The 25577-nt window shown below is 38.3% G+C and overlaps 1 protein-coding gene and 1 long non-coding RNA gene across 2 annotated transcripts in view; one reads left to right on the top strand and one right to left on the bottom strand.

Annotated features, from left to right (window-relative positions):
• The window catches only part of EDNRA (endothelin receptor type A), a 59357-nt gene extending 55170 nt beyond the window's left edge, over positions 1-4187 (top strand). Inside the window, exon 8 of the mRNA XM_042983818.1 lies at positions 3115-4187. Within this exon, the coding sequence (XP_042839752.1) occupies positions 3115-3255 (141 nt within the window). The 3' untranslated portion in view covers positions 3256-4187. The remainder of the gene's footprint in view (positions 1-3114) is intronic.
• The window catches only part of LOC122237944, a 95182-nt gene that overhangs the window by 12463 nt on the left and 57142 nt on the right, over positions 1-25577 (bottom strand). Inside the window, exon 3 of the long non-coding RNA XR_006216749.1 lies at positions 19975-20136. This is a non-coding gene — a long non-coding RNA (uncharacterized LOC122237944). The remainder of the gene's footprint in view (positions 1-19974; positions 20137-25577) is intronic.

The following is a 25577-nucleotide window of genomic DNA, read 5'->3' as shown; positions in this document are numbered from 1 at the left end:
TACACTACTAGGCATTTATCCAAGGGATACAGGTGTGCTGTTTCAAAGGGACACATGCACCCCCATGTTTATAGCAGCACTATCAACAATAGCCAAAGTATGGAAAGAGCCCAAATGTCCACTGATGGATGAATGGATAAAGAAAATGTGAGATATATATACATACATATATATATATGTATATGTATACATATAATAGAGTATTACTCGGCAATCAAAAAGAATGAAATCTTGCCATTTGCAACTACGTGGATGGAACTGGAGGGTATTATGCTAAGTGAAATTAGTCAGTCAGAGAAAGACAAAAATCATATGACTTCACTCATATGAGGACTTTAAGAGACAAAGCAGATGAACATAAGGGAAGGGAAACAAAAATAATATAAAAACAGGGAGGGGGACAAAACAGAAGAGACTCATAAATATGGAGAACAAACTGAGGGTTGCTGGAGGGGTTGTGGGAGGGGGGATGGGAAGGAATCTACTCCTGAAATCATTGCTTCACTATATGCTGACTAATTTGGATGTAAATTTAAAAAAATTAAAAATAAAGTTAAAAAAAATAAAGCAATATTGCCAGAAAAATTGTCAGAAAAGCAAGATCAGTTCAGACAACAAAATATTCAGAGGTATAAAATAGACTAACTTAATAATATGCTAATTTAGTATGCTGCTTTAAAAAGAAATTCTCAAGGGGCACCTGGGTGGCTCAGTCGGTTAAGTAGCTGACTTCAGCTCAAGTCATGATCTTGTGGTCTGTGAGTTCCAGCCCCGCGTTGGGCTCTGTGCTGACAGCTCAGAGCCTGGAGCCTACTTCTGATTCTGTATCTCCCTCTTTGTCTGTCCCTCCCCTGCTTGCTCTCTGTCTCTCTCTCTTTCAAAAATAATAAACATTAAAAAAAAATTTTTTTTAAATACACTGCTTTAAAAAGAAATGCTCAAGGGGCCTTTGGGTGGCTCAGTCGGTTAAACATCTCGTTCCTGATTTCAGCTCAGGTCATGATCTCATAGTTCATGGGATCTAGCTCTGAGTCAGAGAGATCCCTGCTTGGGATTCTCTCTCTCCCTCTCTCTCTGCCCCTCCCCTGATCTTTCTCAGGCTTGCTCGCTCTCGCTCTCTCTCTCAAATAAGTAAACTTTAAAAAAAACATTTTTTTTAAAGGAATGCTCAAGGGGTGCCTGGATGGCTCAGTTAGTTGGGCATCCAACTTTGGCTCAGGTCATGATTTCACAGTTTGTGGGTTCGAGCCCTGCATCGGGCTCTGTGCTGACAGCCTACTTCAGATTCTGTGTCTCCCTCTCTCTCTGGCCCTCCCTCACTCATGCTCTGTCTCTCTCTCTATCTCAAAAATAAATAAAACATTAAAAAAAAATTTTTTTAAAAAGGAATGCTCAAATTTGAGCTCCAGACTGCATAGAATACATAAAGCCTATTCATGATTTTCATTATCTTAGACTTTAACCACAGTCTCCAACAAAATATAAATTCTGTTGTTAAAAACAATCTTGCTAAATGCTGCTTAATACTATATTTAATAATAGCCTCTTCAAGGAGAGTAAATGCTTATTGCCCTGGGAATCTGAACTAATGTAATTTCATTCAAAATCAGTTTCCTTATGTTCTTCAAACTTCCTTGCAGCTAAGCTAACCCACGTCCTCCAGAAGCTCCATGGACTTCTTACCAAGGCGTCATTTCTGCAGTTCCTGGGATGATTTAGCATACAGTTAATTCTAACTGGATTTTGTTCTCTTTGGCCAGGATGTTTAACTTCAGTTTATGGCACATATTAGGAAGAATAGTGTAGAGGTCAAGGCTGCAGGATCTGGAAGCAAACAATCTTGATTTACACCACAGCTTTGTACTTGCTAACTGTCTAACTCAGGTCCAGGTGGTACCCCTCCTGCCTCCTCAGTTTGATCATCTGATTTTATAGATTAGCTATCTCATGGGTAGGATTCAGTGGGCTAATATATGTTAAGCACTTGAGACAATAATAAGCTGTCAGTATGAGTTTATTATTATTAGGGGTAGAGAAGAGAGGAAAACCACAATGACTGCCCTCATGTAATTTGCCATCTAGAAGGAGACAAACATATATTTACCAAAGAATCATACAAATAGATGAATCTTGGCATGGAAGTTCTAGCCAACACCTTTTTGAAGTCTACTTGATAATGTTTACAAGTCATGAAATGCTATAAGAAAGATTCTGCCCAAAGAAGGATTGACTAAAATGCTGGTCATGATAATATATAATCTGGAGTTAACATCATTTTGTTTTTTTGTTTTTTTTAAATTTTTTTTTTAACGTTTATTTATTTTTGAGACAGAGAGAGACAGAGCATGAACGGGGGAGGGTCAGAGAGAGAGGGAGACACAGAATCTGAAACAGGCTCCAGGCTCTGAGCAGTCAGCACAGAGCCCAACGCGGGGCTCGAACTCACATACCGCGAGATCATGACCTGAGCCGAAGTCGGACGCCCAACCGACTGAGCCACCCAGGCGCCCCAACATCATTTTGATTAATTTACATACTAATTAGAGGGAAAGGAAAAATCAATGTACAAACTCTCGGAAATTAAACATGTCTTTTGACTGATCTGCAGAAAAAGGTAGCATATGCTGGAGAAATCTAGAGTCCTGGGTTCTAATTCCAGTTCTGCCTATTTCTCCCCTAAACCTCCCTGTCCTCATTAATAAAATGAGGAAAATAGTACCTACCACCTAAGGTCATTATGAACATCAGATGAGGTGCCCCATGCAGGTGGTGCACACTGCGGAAATGCCAGGCCCCTCTGGACTCTTCTCCATCCACGCCTACCCCAAGTCATGGAACATCTCCCTCAGGCCAACACTGCTTTCTCTTCCTCTTTGAATTGGTGAATAACTTAAAACAAGAAACAAGGGATCTATTTTTCCAGCACTAGAATGGACAGTTTAACTTCTACCTAGAAATTATAGGCTCCATACTCTAGACTACTGTTCAGGCTCACATTCTGTCCTCAAATTTGTATGGCCATTTCCCCCTTGTTGGTAGGAAGCCAAGGCCTCTGTGTTCTGCTGGGAATGGGTTGGTAGGCTCAGGTTATTTAGAATCTGTTCTTTCTCCCAGTCTTGCCTCTGCTGCTGCTGTTACCAGTCCAAAAGTCTGATGACCTCGGTCCCCATGAATGGAACAAGCATACAATGGAAGAACCACGAACAAAACAACCACAACACAGAGAGGAGCAGCCATAAGGACAGTATTAACTAAACAACTTAAGAAACATTAATCAATATTCCTTCAAAGTCTGTTGAAGAGAAAAAAAAATCACGCAGCAACTGTGTTTCCAGAAATCTTTTCTCCAAGTCTTCTCCCATGATGCAACCCCAACCCCAGAAAAATGCTTTCCAAAACATCAGAGGGTGGACTGGTTTATAGTCACAAATTCAATGAGTCTTTCTTCTTTAATTTATCTAATTTACATATTCTGAATGTTATATTCAGCACCAAAAAATGTTGGGAGTTAGCAGGGAGAAAGGAGACTGTTCAATTAAACCAGAAGGATATTTGCTACTTTTGCATGAAAATAGAGTCTCCGAGTACTTAACAGCTTCCATGGCAGTTCTATGGAATGTTCCATGAGAACTGGTCATAATGAAAATTTTGCAATCTTGACAAGGTTTTCTTTTTTTTAATTGGCCAAAGACAGTAAGATGAGCAATTAGGTTAATGTTTTTCATGTCACTTTTTTGATTTTTAAAACATCAATTCTCAAGCTGCAACAAATACAGCCACTTAAAGCACAGACTGATATCCACATGTGGCAGTTTAATAGCTGCTATTCAAAGAATTGTTAAGAACCTATATATATATATATATTTTTTTTAATGGTGTTTCATTACAGGAGATCTGGAGCATATTTTTATGTTAAATTTTAAAATAATGCTTGAATCAAATAATTCTATTTTTCACAAACCCAATCTTTTTAAAATGTAGATATTTTGTGTAAAACCAATGTCATGTACCAAAATGTAAATGTACAAATCATTCAACTATACCCAAGACTTTCAGTGGAATGTATTGAAGTCTAAAGCACACTTCATAGAAAAAGATTGAATCTTTTTTGAAGATTTGGAAATTTTCACTGAGACTTTGTTTTTTTGGTCATAGTAACATGTGTGTGTATGTATGTGCATATAGATGTACATATATATATATGTATAATGTATATAGATGTAGACATATCTATATACATTATACATATCACCTCATATTCTCTTCATTTCTCTTAAAATGTTAACTGGCAGTAAGACTTTTTTGGTCATTCCCTTTTCCATATAAGAAACAGTTTCAAGGTGGCCAACTGAGTTTATCATGTCAGTGAAATATAATTATCCCCAAATGCCACCATGAACTTACGGTTCTTCACTTCCCTGGGTTTCCAGTATGAATCGAAACACCTCCCCCACCCCTGCTCCTCACATGGTCACCATTTCAAAGGGCCCACAGTGACTTTTGCTGGGCATTTTCCAAGATGTTTACAGACTGTGAGTATGGCAAAAAACCTTTTACTGTGTGTATATAAATATATATAAACAACTGTACATTTCTTTTAGCCAATTTTTCTGTGATTGTCTTTATGGAATATACTTGTGTGTGTGATATATGCATGTGCGTGACAGTATGTATGGACTTAATGAAATCTAATAATAATGCCCTGTAGTTGTACTACAGCACACACTCTGAGTGGGTGGAATCTAGTGGTTGTTCATCATGACAACTGGCCTTAGTCAGTGTTAATATATCTGTGTTCACAATCCTTGTGACCATGTTGTCATTACAAATGGAATATGAGAGGCAGCATGAAAGAGGATGCACCATGGGTTGACAATAGGGTTTGTTTAATTAGTTGGTTGGTTGGTTGGTTGGTTGGTTGGTTGGTTGGTTTGATAAAACAGTATTTGGGGTTATACTTTTTCCTGTGCTAGAGCAAAAATCATTCAATTTTGAAGTAGTATATTGTCCTGGTTCCTCAACTCAATGTGCTGATGAGACTGACAAGAGGTCTGATGTTTCTATCAGACTTCACCAGATAGATTGCTGATGATAAATTACCTAAGCTGATTTTTTGGGCTATATTTTAGCATAGTCATGTATAAAATGATATCAGGTTCCAGCTTGTGCCATTGCAGGCCTCCTCTATGTGTGAGCACTCAAATTCCGTTACTATACTGGTGAATCACATACAGTGATATATACCTATAATATAAGCCATAGTTCACATCATTTTGTTTAGACAATTGTCTTCTTTTTAAAGATATTTTGTCTCTTGCATATTAAAAATGCATTTTATGAGTTCAGAGAGTCATAGATTTCTGAATAAAACACAGACTTCAATGTGCATTTTATTTATGGACCAGTAAGTAACCATGATTTACTAAAAGGAATAGTTCCAATTTCTACCTTTACCACATCTTTCCAAGTAGATCTGTAGAAATGAGCCAGAAGCCAAGGCCCCTGCATTGGCAGTGGCCCATAAGCATAAAATAAAAGTTTACAGAAGACTTGCAAGTGTCTCTTCATTTTTACATAGTTTTACATAGAAAATGTTGATTACGTGATGCCTGGTGCAGACTTCTCCCTAGTAGTAGCCAGGCAAGCAATTTTACTTTCAAACAGGTACTTCCTATTCTCAACCTACTTTGTTATACTAAACACTTAACTCTCTCATTCATTCCTTCATTCACCTTTCCAGTAAGTTTTAAGCATCTACTATGCACCAGGCATTCTTCTAGGTTTGGGGGACATAGCAGCAAACAAAACAGGCAGAGTCCCTGCTCTCATGGAGCCTGCATTCCAAAGGAGGGAGTTGGACAATAAATAGCGTGTCAGGTGGATATCTGGAGGAAGATACTCATATATACCTACATGCTTATTTAACATCTCCAAATGAATGGCTAGCAGACATACTATATCTAAAACTAAGCTCCTGATATCCCTCTAACCTGTGCTGCCATAATATTTCTCTGCTTATGTATTAGGGTTCTCCAGAGAAACAGAACCAATAGGATAGATAGATAGATAGATAGATAGATAATACATAGATGATACATAGATAATAAAATAGATAGATAGATAGATAGATAGATAGATAGATAGATAGATAGATAGATAATACATAAAAGAGGAAATTTATTATAGGAATTGGCTCCATGTGATTATGGAGGCTAAAATATCCCATGATCTACCATCTACAAACTGGAGAACCAGGAAAGCCAGTGATATAATTCAGTTCAAGTCCAAAAGCCTGAAAAAAACAGGGGAGCTAGAGAGTCCCAGAGTCCAAGGGCCCAGGAACCAGGAGTACCAAAGTCCAAAGGCAAGAGAAGATGGGTGTCCCCCATCAAGAAAAGACAGAATTCACCGTTCCTCTGCCGTTTTGTTTTTTTCAGGCCTTCTACAGATGGATGACACCTGCTCACACTGGTGATAGCAGATTTATTTGCTTTACTCAAGCTTCTGATTCAAATGTTAAACTCTTCTGGAAATACCCTCACAGGCACACCCAGAAGTAATATCTTACTGGATGTCTCTTAGCCTAGTCGACACATAATGTTAACCATCACAGCTCATTTAAAGACAGCTTCATTCTTTGAGCTGTCAGGATAAAAACCTTGAAGTCATTGCCCATTCTTTCTCTCCTGTCTTATACTAAATGCCTCAATACATCCTGACAGCCCTATCTTCAATATATATTCAGAATTTGACTACTTCTCTTTCTCTGCTTCTACTTCCCTTTTCTGAGCCACCAATGCCATTTGCCAGGATAATTACAATAGAATTCTATCATGTTTCTATCACACCTGCTATCAATGCTTCTATCATTTCCAGCCTTTTAAACACTATACTCTAATTGGAGCCTGTCTCTCGACCCCTATAAACGGTCTAAAGGTATTCACATTTCCAAGCTAAGCTGACCAGTATCCCCTGGGGAGTTTTCTAGTAACAACTGAAGTAGGAAAGAGCCCTTTCTTACTGTGGCACACCTGGTAGGACATGACCATGGGAGCTGTGCCACCATGGTTTGGGCATTATGAGGAAAGTCAACGTAGAGTGTTACAAAGATGAAAAAGAGCATATAAGCTCCTGGTTCCAGTTTTCCCTGATGCTTTCCCATGGCTTGAGTAAGCAAACTAATATATTTACTCTTGTGCCTGTGCTAATAAATTGGGTTTTTGTTGCTTACAATCCATACATTCTAAGAACATCTCCTCTAAGTTATCTTGATTTATTTCTCTTTTCTTGTTTAAATTAAGAGGCTTTATGTTTTTTAGAGTTTAAGGTTTATAGAAAAATTGATTGGAAAGTACAGAGAATTCCCACATGTCCTCTTTCCCTCCTTGCCTGCATGCAACTCTATTATTTCCCTCTTGTGTCAGTGTGGTATACTTGATGATCCAATATTGATACAAGAGTATTAACTAAAGTGCAGAGTTTACATTTGGTTTCACTGTTTTGTACATTCTATGGGTTTTAATAAATGTATAGTGACAGTTTTCCACCATTATAGTATCATTTAGAATAGTTTCACTGCCCTAAAAATACCCTATGCTCTACCTTTTCTTCCCTCCTTCCTTCTCCTTCTTGATTTATCTTTTCACCCAATACAGATATGGTAAACACCCTCCATTATTACACTGTGTGAGTTGCTGGGAATACAAAACCAGATATATAAACAAATAAATAAATGCACTGACATTTTTAGTGGTGACTCATAGATGCCAGCATAGGAGCCGGTAAAGGCACAAAATAGTCAAGATTCTTTAAACTTCAACTGGTGACATTAGAGAACACAGCGAAAAGGTTTTCCCTTCTACGATTCTTACTTTAATGCAAAAATATGTCACTGCTAGGAGAATGACATAATAAAAAGCAATAGACTATTGTCTTTACATTATGAGCTTTTTTAAGCTGTAAATACATGCCACTTTCCACTCAAAAATAAACCAAATATCTGTGCCTTTAAAATTATTAAGGTAATGAAACAAATGGGAGATTAAGTCCAGGAAATTGCCAAGACAAATATTAACCTTTTCCTAATCTCTTATCCTTATCATTATTTTTAATAGTATTACTAGTCCATAATATAGCATTAAACACTATATAGGTATGGAGTGAGGAAAGTGCACTACCAGTATTCCCCAGCCTCTCCAGGCCTGAAATTCTAATACCATGGTTCCTTTATTTGCACAGCAGTGTATTTATTGACCTTTCTCCATACTTCAAACAGGCAAAGTTAAATCAGGGCCCAAGTCCACCATATGCAGTAGTTTCTGGAATTCCAGTGGGGTCTTCATACTAAAACCCCCCCATGGATTTTTTTTTTTAACAATCTTACATTTGGAGAAGTTTCTGTGACACTTTTCCTCTAAGTATTTACAAAGACAAACCAGTGTCTATATTTGGTCGGCACTGATACTCTGGCTTTTTTGTTTTGAGAGAGGCCACAGTTCTTAGAACCAGGGAATAATCAAGAACCAAAATTAACACTGTAACTGCAAAGCCAGGCTTTCCCCATGAAGCAAACTAGCATAGTGCACTTTTGATTTGATGAAGCCAGAAGTCCTAATATCTCATGGTTTCCCAAGCTTCTCACATCAATATTGTTCAGTAGATGTCTTTGTTTCTTCCCGGGAGGTAATAAATTAGGAACAGCAATGCCAAGCCTAAGACAAGTCATGGAATCTCCTAAGGGAATAGAATATTCCACAAATTTTTCCTTTTTGGCCCTAAACCACAGTCCTCTTTCCTAATTTATCTACATAGAACTGATCATCTTTCATTTGAATTTGATTCTATGATGATAGATACAATTGTATATTTGGTGCTGTGTGACAGATTTGTCCCAGATGGGGGACAGTAATGCACGCTGCCCAGACTGTGTAGTATCATATGATCAGCCAAATCACAGGCCCCGGGCACCTACAGGGCACAGCCCTGACTCACTCCATTTATGCAAGTTTTTACAGAATAAAAAACCATTTCTCTATGAACGATAGCTCATTATTTATCTTAAAGTGTGACAACTGGGATTAACTGCAGTTAAATTCTTGTTTCTAAAAATATCTTCAAATGAGAAAATCAACTAAAAGTGATCAGGTGAAGGGAACTAAAAGTGATCAGGTGAAGAGAACACAATCAGGTGTGCTTTTAGGCTTTTCAGGCATACATCTGTGCATAATGAAATAAAACTGATTTCTTAGTCTAGTCTTTTCTCTATTTTATGAAATCTAATGGGGTTAGGCCTGGAGCACAGTTCTTCATTTGCAGTCAAGACCTTGTTGGGAGGGAAGGATTTCTCTGATGAGTTTAAGCCAAGCAGGGCTGATTCAGAGGGAGCAGGCGGGGGATGGTGACTTCCCAAAGGAAAACCCATATGGCCTTAGAAAGAGGAAGGGGAACAGCTGCACCGCTTCCTTTTTTCCTGTTTGAGGATATTGTCCATACATCCTGCTACTCCTTATTTCTGCTGCTTTTCACATCTGTAGCTTTGTTAATTCTTTCATTTTTATTACTTTCTTTAAAAAGAATTTATATGCAGGGGGCCTGGGTGGCTCACTCAGTTAAGTGTCTCACTCTTGGTTTCAGCTTAGGTCATGATTTCATGGTTCTTGAGGTCAAGCCCCACATCAGGCTCTATGCTGACAGCACAGAGCCTGTTTGGGATTTTCCCTATCTTTCTCTCTCTACCCCTCCCCATTCTCTCTCTCTCTCTCTCTCAAAATAAATAAACTTTAAAAAAAAGAATTTTTGTTCTTCAAATTATAAAAACAATATACAAAATAGATCTATAATATATTTAAAGCCCCTTCAGAACAAAACAATAATCAATTAATGATCCATGTATTCAAGGGAAGAAAGTTTCTATACATGGGATTTTAAATATAATGTCAGATATATAGGTATAGATAGATAGTTATAGCTATAAATATAGATACAAACAGATAGCCATCTGTATGTATATCTTACATTTAATTTATCCAGTCTTTTGCTACTACAAACAAGGCTACATTGTACATCTCTGTACTAGTCTTCATGGAGACTTGTGTGATTTCTCTGAGACAATTAAAGGTGAGTAGGATTGCTGCTCCATCACAGGGGTTTTGCAGGTTAATACCCTTACATACTGCAGATTGTCCCCACCAGGTCTGAGTGGAGCCATTATTATTACTCGGGGCTCTGAGTGGCTTGCAACTGCTCCACTTCACACTGGCACTGTCACACCGGAGGACCATATACCTTTCGGCAGATATACAGATGCTGTCGGAGACCTCACTAGATCCTCCTGGATCTCTTGCACCAGCTCTGTTCACCCATCCCTAGCATCAGTGTTTTTGCTACTATTTGTACCTACAACTTTAAAAGTGGCTTTCCCTTGGACACAGGAGCCTCCTAGTTTATAAGGAGAAGTGGAAGTGTGTGGGAATTTTAGGTTCACCTACAACTCCCACCTGTGGGCCAACGGCCTCCTGGTGTGGGAGCACAAAAGTGCAGCTCTTGTGTCTCAGGTAGGACAAACACCAAGCACCCCAGGAGACAGGGCTGCAACTTCACCTGAAAGCTCACCTTTCTTAGGGTCTTCCCTTTTCCCAACTTGCTGCTTCTACTCTCTTACTGGTTTCTGCTTCTGGGGCTGTGCCTTAAGAAACCACTTACACCCAAATCCTTGCCTCAAGGACTATTTCTGGAAGAGTCTGCTCAAAGCTAGCACATGTTTTTATTTCACTGCTGAATGTAATTGGCAAATTTTAACATTAAAAATATTAGATTCTTCAGCATACTGCATCAGGGCTCCTATTTGAAGCTACTCTTAATTTCTCTCTCCAGGGCCTCTTAGGATGTATGGGCCTCTACTAATTGGCCATCCAAACTTCCCCACTCTCTACTTTGGTCCCATTGGCTATGAAAGAGCATGGCTTTTCTGTTGGGTGCTAACACCCAACACTCTAGGAGCTCCATTTCAAGCTCTAAGTTTTTCTGTGTATCTAACGGGATACTACTACACTTGCCCTTAGGAGAATATGCCTCTCCCAAGTGTCTGACAGATGAAGGTATCAGTCATTTATGAAGCTGGAAATCAATAAGAGAGGTAACAAGATTAGTCAGCTGGAGACTGGGAAGTGCAGGGAGCAAGCAGAGACCACTTTTTCTGGGTCTGACAATGAGAGTACCAGAGAACTAGGATGGCAGCTTGAGAAAACAGCAGGGTCAAAGGAAAGGCTTCTGTTTCTTTAAGAGAAAAGCAACCTCAGCATTAAGATGGAAGAATTGAGGCCAGTGAAAGGAAGAGGTCATGGATGTGTGAGGAAAAAAAAGAAGATAATTGATGGATCAAGCTCCCAGAGATGATCTGAGGAGTCAGATATGGCAGGCTTTAAAAGGAAAGATTTGAAACTAAAAAACTTTGGATGTCAACTATATGCAAGTGAAAGAAAAAGGGAGGAAAGGAAAGGAAAGGAAAGGAAAGGAAAGGAAAGGAAAGGAAAGGAAAGGAAAGGAAAGGAAAGGGAAGGGAAGGGAAGGGAAGGGAAGGGAAGGGAAGGGAAGGGAAGGGAAGGAAAGGAAAGGAAAGGAAAGGAAAGGAAAGGAAAGGAAAGGAAAGGAAAGGAAAGGAAAGGAAAGATGGAAGGAAGGTTGATTCTTCCTCACTGACTAATCAATAGCATCTATTTCTTCAGGCATGTGATTTCCTATATCTTATTTAATTTATCCAGTCCTTTGTTACCACAAACAAGATTACACTGTACATCTTCCTACTCATGAATGTCCTTTGTATATGTTTTAGGCTTACAGACAAGAACAGAGCCTGTTTCTTATAGGTAGAAGAGTATCATTCTTAAATCATACCTTACGGGAACATCCTGGAAAGATACCAAGTGCACCTGTATGAATGAATGCTACACCTCAGTCAGCTCCTAGCTAGAGGGACTCAGAGAAGACTGACCTATAGCTAGACTCAGAATGGCCTCACCCACACTCCAGGCTATCTATAGGTGCCAGTGAAAACCATACCTGTACAATCTTTTCCATAATGAACATGTGATCCTTGCTCTGTAATCAGAGTATGTAAATAAATAGAGAAAAATTATCTTTGATTTTGATGATAATAGTGTTAAACTTTCTTCAGTTTAACAGCTAATGGGTTCTCCCAGAGAAACAGAACAAATAGAATATACATATATAGTAATATATAAGAGATTTATTACAAGAATTGCCTCATGTGATTATAGAAGCCAAAAAGTCACACAATCTGCTGTCTGCAAACTGGAGAACCAAGAAAACTAATAATGGCATCATCCTATCATCCAGTTCAAGTCCAAAGACCCTAGAATCAGGGGGCCAATTGCATAAGTCCTGGTCTGAGTCTAAAGACCTGAGAACCAGAAGCACCAATGGTCAAGAGCAGAAGACAAAGGTCTTAGCTCAAGCAGAGAGGACAAATTCACTCTTCCTCCACTTTTTTGTTATTTCTAAGCCCTCGGTGGATTGGGTGATGCTCACCTCCATTGGTGAGAGCAATCTTCTTTACTCAATCAAATGCTAATGTCTTCCAGAGACACTCTCATAGACATACCCAGAAATACATTTTATCAGCTATCTAAGCACCCCTTAGCCCAGAAAAGTGAAAATAAAATTGAAAAGTGAAAATAAAGTTGACACATAAAATCAGTCATCAGTTATACAATAAATGCACAAAAAAAACCAAAATCATTTCATTACATGTTTATGTTTTCTTATAGAAACGATCAGGGAAAATAAATTTCCAATAAGCTGGAGATGCATACTATGTACATAACTGTGCCTTAAAGCCTTCATTTTATAAGCATCTCCCAATCACATAGCTGTTCCACATTAAAGAGTCTTTCTCACCATTCCAAATCTATCAGTCAGGGTAGCTGGTGGAGATTAAGCTCTGAAGCAGTCTAACATGCCTACCTTGCCTTCCCCTGTGTGTCCATAGAGAATCTATAAAATGATAGACTGTTTTCTAACTCCTCCCCCTTCACTGAGTGCTCCATTTCCAAACTACCCTGGGCCCGAAATTCATCAGGCAGAAGGGAGCCTGAGTTCATTATTTCCTCCACACTGACCCTCTTTCTCAGATTCTACGTCATCTACAGATATTCAGCAATTGTATTGCTAAACCAATTGCACATCCTCTTGGGCTTGGTTAGTAGATACAGTCATCCACTTTTGTCATCAGCCTGGCATCCAGAATCTCTTTCAATGAAAATGGAGAAGGGTCATGGGAACTTAATATTCTACTGAACCATGAATTGGTTTGGGAAAAATAACGGTATAACTTCTGACCATGCGTGAGATCACACAGCATTCCACCAGGTTTTCCCAGTACTCCAGGGACCACTGTGGTTACACTCAAGTACTCTCATCTAGGAATTATGCTGCATAATGTACAATTTTACAAGCTCTTGCCTCGGTAGATTACGCAGTATGCAACAAATAAAAGGTTGTCATTCTGATTTCTGCCTAAATGTCACCTCCTCAGACCTTTCCTGACCACAAAATGTAAATTACTCAGTCACTCTACCATATCATATATCATTAGGTTTTAATTCTCTGCATAACACATATCAAATTTAAGTGAGTCTTCAGTTTGTTAAGTTTGTCTATTGTATGCCACCTCTCACTAGACAAAGAACCTGGTCTGTCTTATTTTTTGTAATATCTACAATGCCTGAAATAATTCTGGATGGCACATAGTTAGCGCTCAATATGTATATAGTAAATTAATTAAATCAAGGTGATACAATAGAAAAAAATGCCTAGGAAGTTACCTTGAGGCTACTTTTAATATAGGATGCTCAAAGAAAGTCTTTCTGGGAAATGAAACCTATATGACAATCAGATAAGAGTATGAGGTTTTGATTATCACAATGGCCTGAACGTTTTATTGTTGATATGAGACTGTTATTGTGAAAAAAGAGCTTTATAACTATTGAAGAGCAACCCAAAAAAATATGGGATTGGCCCAACAACAGAACAGGAATGGGACTGGTGGGACTGTATGGGACTCTATTTGCTATTGCATATCTCCAGAGTGGGTTTAAAAGAGATAATGAGAAAATTCATTTTCAATGCTTCTCAGAACATTTTTCTTTTCCATAATCCAGAATTTCTTCCCCTAAAGCTCCTTACACAATTAAGGCTTAATCACCCAAAGGGAAGGGATGGCAGATACCACCTAAAATAAAAGTCCCCAGTGAAAACATGATGAGAGAAGATTCTACCAGATTAGGAAAAATACATGCTCCTCTACTGAGCAGAAGGAAAGCTTAAGAAGGAACACTATGAACGTCCCACCTGGGTTCTCTTGGATTTCAGTGCTCCCACCCCATATCCCTAAGATTTAGCCAGTTGAAGGGTTGATTGCGGAGACAGAAATCAGGCAGAGAAGAGAGACAAGCCTAAAACTGGTAAATTGTGCCCTTTTTAGAAAAAGGCTTGTACACTACTGTTTCTATTTGGAAAACGTGAACAGACTGTCTCACGGAGCACCTGTTGACCTAAACCAACATGTCTTCAGCTACTGAGAAATAAGCATGAACTATTAGACATGGAGAATTTTATTAGCTATCCTCAAGTCTCCCATACTTTCCCATGCAATGTGGAAAAGATACAGACATTCCTACTTGCTCCCAGAGAAAGCCATGGAAACCAGCCAAGAGTCAAGAGCCAGAGAGCCTACCTTTGGGTTACTATATAGAAAGGTGAGATGACACTAAAGGCCATAGGCTAGACAGGGTAGGCCAGAGAGACAATAGAGGACAAAACTGGACATTTCAGCAGTGGATGCAGTGAAGACAGAAGTCACTCACTGCAGAGGTAAATATGTATCTCAACTGGTGATCAACAGAAAAACAGAATGATATCACCAGGGCAAGGAACCTTTGTCCATAAAGGATAAATAAGCTCCTTCTTGCACCCAGACACCATCTTGGGCATATGGAGAAGGAAGGGAGACTCTGCAGAAGAGAAACAACTCTGGTGATGCTTATGAATTTTAAATTGCTTGAATATGGGTATATATAAACCCATAAAAACCAAACTATAATCTAGAATAGGTGAAATTACCTTCTAATAATAAGCTTTAAATGATTAATTTCTACAATCACCAGGAATTTAAGTAGCTCCAAAGTAACATAAGATCAATTATAGAAATACATACTTTAGATTGTTTCAATTTTGACCCTACTGTGTTATATATAGCTTAAGTGTCCACTTCTAATGTTACAGTTTGAGATGCTCAAGCATGTTCTATTCAACTCACAAACCTCCACACTAGGTATCCAAGGATTCCTTTGGTCTTATTGTTGCCCTGGCGGCAAACATAGGGTACAAGTAAGAGTGCAGCTTCCTCTATTTGCTATAGAGTCAAGGAAAGGAGACTTAGCTGGGTATTGTTTTCATACCCACAGTGGCTGTATGACTTACTGGCAGGACATTTGAGGCCAGTAATATGAGATTCCCAGTAAAGACTAGGACATCAGTAGTGTGACTTTGAACTTCTCTGGAAGTGACCCTTCTCTCCCAGCATTTGTGTTGACCTCTACACTTCCAGACACACTACTTCTCACATCCTCAGCCTCTCCCAATTAAACCTATGTCTCTCCTCTCCTGTTGTCACTACAAAAAAAAATTCTTTTTTCTCTTTTTTTCCAACACAGTAGTTGTTAAGAGCTAATAGGTAGAACCAAGATTATCCACTAAATTTGGACCCCATAGTATCGGTTCCTTCTCCTCAGGAGCAGAAAGACCTTTCTTCAGATCTCCCACTCATGGAAGGGAAGAGAGAGCTTTATTTTCCATGCAGGAAAACGTTGCCCAAACATTCACTACTACTTTCCTCTTGTTCCCACTAAGTCAAATGACTTCTAAAAATGCCAAAAGAAAAGACAAATCCAACACGAGTTTTGAGGACAGAAGAGACCAACTCAGATGAAAAAAAAAAGGTAGTTAACCAAAAAAACCACAGAAAATATAGGATCCAGTAAAACAGAGGTTCCAACACAGGAGAGAGGCAAAAAACTTCCCAGAATAATAGAGATCAGCAGCAGGCCTAGAGCAAGCAGTCCAAATCAAAGAAGGAGGAGAGAAAGCTTGAGAAAACAGAGCTTATCTGCAGGGGAGTAATGAGATAGAACTAGTAGAGTGTCTAATAGTGTCCAAATTGTAACGTTGTTCTAGTGGGAATCACTAGAATCATAGAAAAGGGAAACTGTGCCTGTGTGCGTGTGTGTGTAAAAGAGCAAGAGAAAAAGAAGGAGAGATTGAGAGAAGACCTCATTTACCCTGAAAAGAAGCCAAAATATAATATGTAAAATTGTTAAATCCATGGAAATGATGGTGTGAGCACACTGTTCAAAGAGGTGAAGTTAAATACCAGTAAAAACAATCTAAAATTTGAAGGCAGTAGCCTCTGGGGGACAGGTATCAAGAGAGGCAAAAGCAAGGGGCTTCCTTTTTTCATTATTAGCTATAGAGGATTAAAGATGGTCACAAATTCTTTGACAGCACTCCCATGGAAGGGTCTATTTCCCCTTTCCATGAATGAATTTGGGTTGGCCTATAACTGCTTACCAATAATGTACCAGTGGACTTGACACTCTGTCATTTCCAGTCCTAGTTTTTTAGAGGATTAGAAGCTTCTACTGTGGTCTCATGAATCCCTGAATCAACATGTAAGAAGACCAACTACCTCCCTTGAAAGACCACATGGAAAGGCCTTTAGACTGAATTAAGAGAGAAGTAACCAGCTGATCCCAACCTTTTAGCAACCCCACCAAAACAGCAGATATGTGAATGAAGCTGTCTTGGAACCACCAGACCAGACCAGACACCAGCCAAACACACCCAGTTAATGCTACATGGCACAGAAAAATTAGCCAGCCAAGCCCTGCTTGAATTCCATATCTACAAAATCTTGAGATATAATAAAATTATTATTGGTTTGATCCATTATATATTGAAGTAGTTTGTTATACAGCAATTGATAATTGGAAACTAAGTCTTTTAGTCCTCAAAAGTAGTAAGTCTTTATTACTAATTTTTTAGCATGTATATGTGTAATTTTCATAAAAATAAAAAGTAAATTAAAATAGTTTGATCTGAGTAAGGTCAATGGATTATGTTGAGGTCAATTTCATGATTGCAAAATTGTACTATAGTTATACAAAATGTTACCCTCGGGCAAAACTGGGTGAAGGGCATAAGGGAGGGGTCTCTCTATATTATTTCTTACAACTGTGTGAGACTCCACAATTATCTAAAAATGAAAACTTAAAAAAATAATTTGAACAGCTGAATGTCTGTATCTTGTCATATTTATATATATTTAACAAAAAATAGTGGCATACTTTATATATTATCCTACATTTTTCCGTTTAATATATTTTATACCTATATCCATGTCAGCACTTATAGGTCTAGCTTATTAATTTTAATGACTGCATTATAGCCCTCTGTATGAATTTGCTCCCGTTTACTTAACTAGCACCTTACTGATGGATATTTATGTTTTTTTTTTCCTTTCTGGAGACTATGTACTCTATTAAATCAGAATTCTAAATTCCCTTTGAGTGATAAAAAATTGGGCAATATGGCAATATCCCTCTAGTATAAACAGAAAGAACTTATTTCTATCATTCTTATGATAATTTCTTTCCTGTCTTCACATCTTCCATAAGCAATTCTAAGCCTACTTCTAAATCCAGGAAGTGTCCACATATCTATACATAGCTAACTCAGCTTCTGGGTAGCAGATTGCAGTGCAAACTGCTAGATGTCAGGGGAAAAAAAAAAAAACAAAAAACATATAACTAAAACTCAAAACTCCAGCCTTAAGTCACCCTGTCTGAAGGGGTGTCAAAAAAATGAAACCAGTAAAGAACACTGATATAGAAGAGAAAGGACTGCTCTTCAAAACCAAGCCTCAAACCACAATGCTTCCAAAACCCAATTTTCAAAATAACTATTTACTCTGACTAGCATGTTTTATATTAATGATAACATTAAGATCAAAAGAAAAAGTAAAAAGGATGTTCCAGGTAGATATACTGAATTTCTAGCCAAAAATAAGTTATTCTACCATCTAAAAACTCTCTGTGTTTTTAAGAAGGTGGATCTGAAGTGCATTCTTCACTCATTTACTAATTCATTCAGACACAACATCTAAGTGTCTGGTAGTGTGTCAGAAGCAGACAAAGGCAGCTATTGGTCCCTGGAAGAGCACATACTCCAGTGCAGGGACAGAGAACCACATAGATAAGTATAAACACTGTGACAGAGGGTAATAAAAATAAGCACGTGGTAGCACAGGGCTACACAGGAGGACATGCAAGGAAAGTTTTTAAATTGTAAGGTAGGGATAGGGATGTCTGTGGGAGAGAGAGCTCATTCCACGTGGAAAGGAGCATGGACAAAGTCCTAGAAGCAAGCATAAGGTTGAGTGTAGCTTGCAGGTGGGATGGTACAGGGGGTCAGGTGGCTGTACACGCAGTTACATCCTGCCCAAGTATACAATGGAGCATGGAGTTCCATGAGAGATGACCTGGGTCCAGATCATATAGGCCTGTGTGCCTTTCTGAAGACATTCAAGTTTATCCCTCAAGTAAGGGGGATCTAATGAAGGAGAGCCTTGCTTGGGGTCAACATATGTCCCACTTTGACCAAGACTGTTGCAGTTTATGCTTGTCCCAGTGTAATTATTAGTAGTGCTCACTTTCATATTCAAATGTCCTGGTTAAGATTATAACCTTACTTATTACCATAGTTATGATAGACCTACTTCCAGTGGTACTCAGATCATTGAAAATCTAAGTGAGAAATAGCAGACAATAGAAGGAAAGGAAGAAGAAAAACAAAATCTATTTCCCACCGTGCAGAAAGTCTGATCAATGCTAAATTAAATAGTGGAGAAAGAATAAGTGCAAAATTTTCATCAAATACATGCAGGAGCAATTTTTATTGTGGTTTTTTTTTTTGTTTTTTGGGTTTTTTTTGTTTTTTTTTTTTTGCTTTGGGAAACCCAAAAACAAGGGTTCTACAACCTTTACTTTTCTTTCTTATACTTCTTTTTGAGGATTTTCTTTCCTCTTGATATGATACTTATTGATTCATAAAAGGCATACAAGAACATGATAATAATTATAAAAGTATAAAAGGAAAAATTAAATTCTATCTTCCCAGGATGCCTGGGTGACTCAGTTGGTTGAGCGTCCAACTCTTGATTTTGGCTCAGGTCATGATCCCCGGGTAGTGGGATCGAGCCCTATGCTCAAGGCAGAACCTGCTTAACATTCTCTCTCTCCTTCTGCCCCCTCCCCCACTCATGTTCTCTCCTCTCTTAAAAAAAAATCTATCTTCTCTCCCCAACCTAGGCCTACTATCCCAAATGACACCATATGAACTCATCAGTTTACTAAATAGGATAAACTTAATTGGGCCAAATAAGAGAATAGCTTTTTTTCTTCTTCTATTGCCTTCAGACATGTTTGGTCTGCCCTCTCAGTGTTAGCAAATTACTAAAATAGCCAACAACTGGCCTACAAGCACACCTTTCATATGCAAACCAATCAATCCATAGCACATACCCCAACCACCTCCTTTATCCAACTTAAGGTCATTAGTCCCCTGCCCTACTCATCCCAGGGCCAGGTGCCAAACAACTAGGGACAACCCCTACCCCAGAGCTCTTCAAAATTATTCAGACTAGGAGTGATAGTAGCAACATGGCCAAATAAGACATGCCCATTAATATCTCCCTCACCTCAATAATTTGGCATCTATACACAGTATCTTTGGCTCCCAAAAGTGTCTTTGTGGGATTCAACACCATATGCCAAGGGACCAGGGAGGAGTCTTGCTGCATCCCACACCCACCCTTATGCTATGAGTAACAGGCATACAGACCTTGGTTCCAGCTGTGGACCCTGAAGTGGACCATGAACCCGCTCCAGCCTCTCTTGGTGGTGGTCTGGGAGGCTCTGGAGAACACCGTCTTAGACAATCACTCACAGTTGAGAGATCTTCGTGGAGTCCAGGTTTACAGCAGAGATGTTCCAGTTTGGAGCACTGGAGAAAAAAAATATCAAAGTTTGGATGCACTGGAGAACATAAGAGGAATAGTTTGACTTAATCAGCACTAGCCCTCCCCCAAGGCAGCACAGGTTGTGCCAAGAGAGTGATATTTCTGCATGGGGTGGGATAGTAAAATGAGAATGTGTGGGTAAACACCTGGCTTTCCCAGCTATGCAGGATGCTGCCAATGAGGCCCATTTCTCTTTCTCATTAACCCAAGTTAAATTATGAGCTACATGACTCAGGGGTAGGGAGTGACTAGGAAAGAGGTAGATGGGACTCTTGAGGGCATTAAAGAGAAGCAGATCCTACTACTCATGTCACAGATTATATCAAGAAGCTCACCCACAAACCCCAGGGACCCCTTGCCCTCAGATCTTCCCAAATGGCATCCCCAGCGCTCCATGTACCTTACACACACATGTGCACACACACACACACACACACACACACACACACACACACCACCTGTGGTCAGCTCCCCATGTGTGCTCACAATAGTAATGAGAGTAAGTTTGGGCAGACTCAGATAAAATTAGAAATGAAAGAGGAGACATTACAATTGATACCACAGAAATAGGGGGAATCTTAACAGACTACTATAAACAATTATATACCAACATGTTGGGTAATCTACAAAAAAAAAATGGATAACTTCCTAGAAACATATAACCTACCAAGACAGAATCATAAAGAACTAGAAAATCTGAACAGACCAATACCAAGTAAGGAGATTGTACCAATAATCAAAACCTCCCCAGCAAAGAAAAACTTAAGACCAGATGGTTTCACTGGTGATATTCTACCAAACATTTAAAGAATTTACACCAGTCCTTCTCAAACTCTTCCAAAAAAATTCAAGGGCAGGAAAAATTCCCAAACTCATTTTATGAAGCCAGGAATACCAAAGTCAGATAGGGACAGTACAAGAAAAGAAAACTACAAACCAATATTCCTGATGAATATAGATGCAAAAATTCTCAACAAAATATTAGCAAACCAAATTCAACATCATATTAAAAGGATCATACAGCATAATCAAGTGAGATGTATTCCTGGGATGCAAGGATGGTTCAAAATATGCAAATCAGTAAATGTTGGTACACCACATGAATAGAATGAGAGAGAAAACTCATGATCATCTCAATGGATATGGAAAAAGCGTTTTCCAAAATTCAACATCCATTTATGATGAAAACTCTTGACAAATTGGGTATAGAGAAAAATTACCTCAATATAATAAAGGCCATATATGACAAGCCCTCAACTACTGTCATACACAGCAGTGAAAGGTTGAAAGCTTTTCCCCTAAGACCAAGAACAAGACAAGTGTGTCCACTCTCATGACTCCTAATCAATATGGTACTGGAAGTCCTAGCCAGAGCATTTAGGCAAGAAAAAGAAATACAAGGCATCCAAACCATAAAGGAAGAGGTAAAATTATATCTGTTTGAAGATTATATGATCTTATATATAGAAAATCCTGAAGACTCCACCAAAAAATGTTAGCGCTAATAAACAAATTCAGTAAAGTTGTAGGATACAAAATCAACATATAGAAATTAGTTGTGTTTCTATACACTTACAATTAAATATCTGAAAAAGAAATAAAGAAAACAATCCCATTCATAATAGCATCAAAAACAATAAAATACTTAGGAACAAACTTAACCAAGCAGGTGAAAGATCTGTACACTGAAAACTATAAGACTGATGAAGAAATTAATGAAGACACAAATAAATGGAAAAATATATTATATTCATGGATCAGAAGAACTAATATTATTAAAATGTCCATATTCCCCAAAGCCATCTTTAGATTCAATACAATCCCTATCAAAATTTCAATGATATTTTTGATAGAAATAGAACAAAGTATTTTAAAATTTGTGTGGCACCACAAAAGACCCCAAATAACTAAAACAATCCTAAGAAAGAGGAACAAAGCTGGAAGCATCCTCCTTTCTCATTTCAAAGTACATCACAAAGCTATAATAATTAAAACAGTATGGTACTAGTATAAAAATTAACATATAAACCAGTTAAATGGAATAGATCCTCACATATACGGTCAACTATTATTTGGCAAGAAAGCCAAGAATACTCAATGGCAAAAGGATATTCTCTTTAATAAATGATGTTGGGAAAACTGGTTAATCACATGCAAAAGAATGAAATTGAACCTCTATCTTACATCAGTCACAAAAATTAACTTGAAATGGGTTAAAGACTTAAACATAACACCTGAAACCATAAAGCTCCTGGAAAAGAAATTGGGAAAAATTTCCTTGACACTGGTCTTGGCAAAGACTTTTTGGATATGACTGCAAAAGTACAAGCAACAAAAGCAAAAATAAACAAGTGGGACTACATCAAACTAAAAAGCTTATCACAGCAAAAGAAATGATCAACAAAATGAAAAGGCAACCTATGGAATGGTAAAAAAAAAATATTTGTAAGCCATATATCTGTTAAGGGGTTATTATCCAAAGTATATAAGGAACTCATACAACTCGTATATAGCCAAAAAGCAAACACTCCTATAAAAATGGGCAGAGGACCTGAATAGACACTTTTCCAAAGAAGACACACAAATGGCCAACACAATACATGAAAAGATGCTTAACATCACTAATCATCAGAGATATAAGATATCCACAATGAGATACCACCTCACACTCATACCTGTTAGAATGGCTATTATAAAAAAAAAAAAAAAGCAAGAGATTAAGGATGTGGAGAAAAGGGAACCCTTGTGCATTGTTGGTGGGAATGTAAACTGGTACAGCCACTATGGAAACCAGTATGGAGGTTCCTCAAAATAGTAAAAATAGAAATACCACATGATCCAGCAATCCCATTTCTGGGTATATACCCAAGGGAAATGAAATCAGGATCTTGAGGAGATATCTGCACTTCCATGTTCATTGAAGCATTATTCACAGTAGCCAAAATATGGAAACAACCTAAGTGTCTATAAACAGATCAATGGATTAAGATGTGGTATATATACACAATGGATTAATATCTAGCCATGAGGAAGAAGGAAATTCTGTCATTCATGACAATGATGAACCTTGAGGACATTGTGCTAAGTGAAGTAACTCAAAACAGAGAAAGATAAATATTATATGATATAACTCACATGTACAATCTAAAAACATCAAAATTACAGAAATAGAGAGCAGAATGGTGGTTACTAGGTGCTGAGGGTTGGGGGAAGGGGATGATGTCAGTCAAAGCATACAAACTTCCAGTTATAAGATGAATAAGTTCTGGGGATCTAGTGTTAAGCATGGTAACTGTAGTTAACAATATTGTATTTTATACTTGCAATTTGCTGAGAGTAGATGCTCCTACCACAAATAAAAAATGTAATTATGTGAGGTTTTTGAAGTTTTAAATTACCCTATTGTGGTAATCATTTCAAAATATGTAAGCGTATCAAATCATCACATTACACCTTAAACTCACACAATGTTATATGTCAAACATATCTTAATAAAGCTGAAAAATAGGGGCACCTGGGTGGCTCAGTGGGTTAAGCATACAACTCTTGTTTTCGGCTCAGGTCACGATCTTGCAGTTTGTGGGTTCGAGCCCTGCATTGGGCTTTGCTCTGACAGCACGGAGCCTGCTTGGGATTCTCTTCCTCTCTCTCTCTCTGTACCTCCCCTGCTCTCTCTCTCTCTCTCTCTCTCTCTCTCTCTCTCTCTCTCACTCTCCTGCTCTGCTTCTCTCTTGCATATGCACTTTCTCTCTCTCCGTCTCTCTCAAAAATAAATAGATAAACATTGAAAAGAGGTTCGAGTGAGAGAGAGCCAAAGCATAAGAGACTCTTAAAAACTGAGAACAAACTGAGGGTTGATGGGGGGTGGGAGGGAGAGGAGGGTGGGTGATGGGTATTGAGGAGGGCACCTTGTGGGATGAGCACTGGGTGTTGTATGGAAATCAATATGACAATATATTTCATATATTGAAAACAAATACATAAACATTGAAAAACTTTTTAAAAAGCTGAAAAATTTAAAAATTATTAAAGGTAGCCAATTCTAAACCTATCATTCCTCACCCTTCCCTTCCCACAGAAACCACAATGAATCTCAGGCCACATTTTACCCCTTCCCTCAGCCTGCTGATGGACACTGTGCTTCTCTGTGTGCCCTGCATGGTGTAGCAGGGTCCCTCTTCTTGGGGGTTGTAAGTACAACAAACTGTCTTTTCAATACCAATCATCTCCTGATCTGTTTGCCTTACCATATTTGAATAATAATAAAACATACATTCTAAAATAATGCTGCATCAGATTTGTCCTCTTCATACTTTAACCAATATCCCAAACAGATCTCATAGCTATCCTGCCACTTTTATTAGAAAAGTCTTGTTTTTGGATTTTGAAATGTTACTCCAGTTTGAACCAAAATTTTCACCTCTTGTCCATTTTAAAACTTTTCCCCTTCCTCCAGGTCAGGCCTGGTCCAGCTCAGGGCAGCAGTGGAGAGAGGCAGAATGGTCTCACTCCTTCTCTTCCCTTCCTGCTGCTCGATCATCCAGGAGCAGGGGAAGGAATAGGAGGTATTAGAGAAAGGCACAAAGGAATTCTTGTCTAGACCATATTGGTGGCTCTTCTTTGGACAACATTAATTGCCCATATCTTCTGTTGTGGCAGGTGCTCATAGGGAGAATTAATAAACAAAAACCATACACAAAACTATAAATATCTCCAAACTATACTATTTCCTGACTTATTTCACCTTCCAGCTGACATCTTGTCACCATCCCTCCCCAACTCTGCTTTTGGCATTATACCCTGTAGCCTCTTTCTTCTGATGCCTCCCTACTCTGTCAGGCAGTTCCTCTCCATTATGAACTACTGCTTTCTAAGCCTCTATGCAACTGCCCTCCTGTAATTGCTTTACATCGAATTTCTGGTTTCTACCATTCCTGGATTCTGTATCTTCCTCTTAAGTTTTTGTTTTGTTTTGTTTTTGTTTTTTTAACTGGTGAATATCCTTGGATAATTGTTTCAGATGGAAGAAAATGTCTTTCTTTTACAAGCACTGGAAATGTCTTTATTTTTCCTTCATACCGGAATGATAATTTGACTCGTAATAAATGTTAGGTACAAATTCTTTTCCTTCAAAATGTTGACAGTATTGCTGGTATTCAGTACCCATCATTGTGGAAAAGACATCTACTAACAATTAAATGCTTATTCATTTGAGGTAACCTGTTCTTTTTTAATTCTCTCTGGTCACATTTGAGATGTTTCTCCTTTTCCTTAGAATTTTGAGGCTGCATGAAATATTTTAATCTGTTCATTCATTGAACAAATTTTTACTGAAACAAGTGATACAAGAGTGCAAGTGATAAAACTATGAACAAAACAGATTAAAATGTTGTTTTCTCATTTGTTTTTGTTTTGTTTGTTTTCA

The sequence above is a fragment of the Panthera tigris genome, chromosome B1 (genome assembly GCF_018350195.1).
Source record: "Panthera tigris isolate Pti1 chromosome B1, P.tigris_Pti1_mat1.1, whole genome shotgun sequence".
Classification (NCBI taxonomy): Eukaryota; Metazoa; Chordata; class Mammalia; order Carnivora; family Felidae; genus Panthera; species Panthera tigris.
Note: the sequence above shows the minus strand (reverse complement) of the source record. Positions and strands in the feature narration are given on the sequence as shown.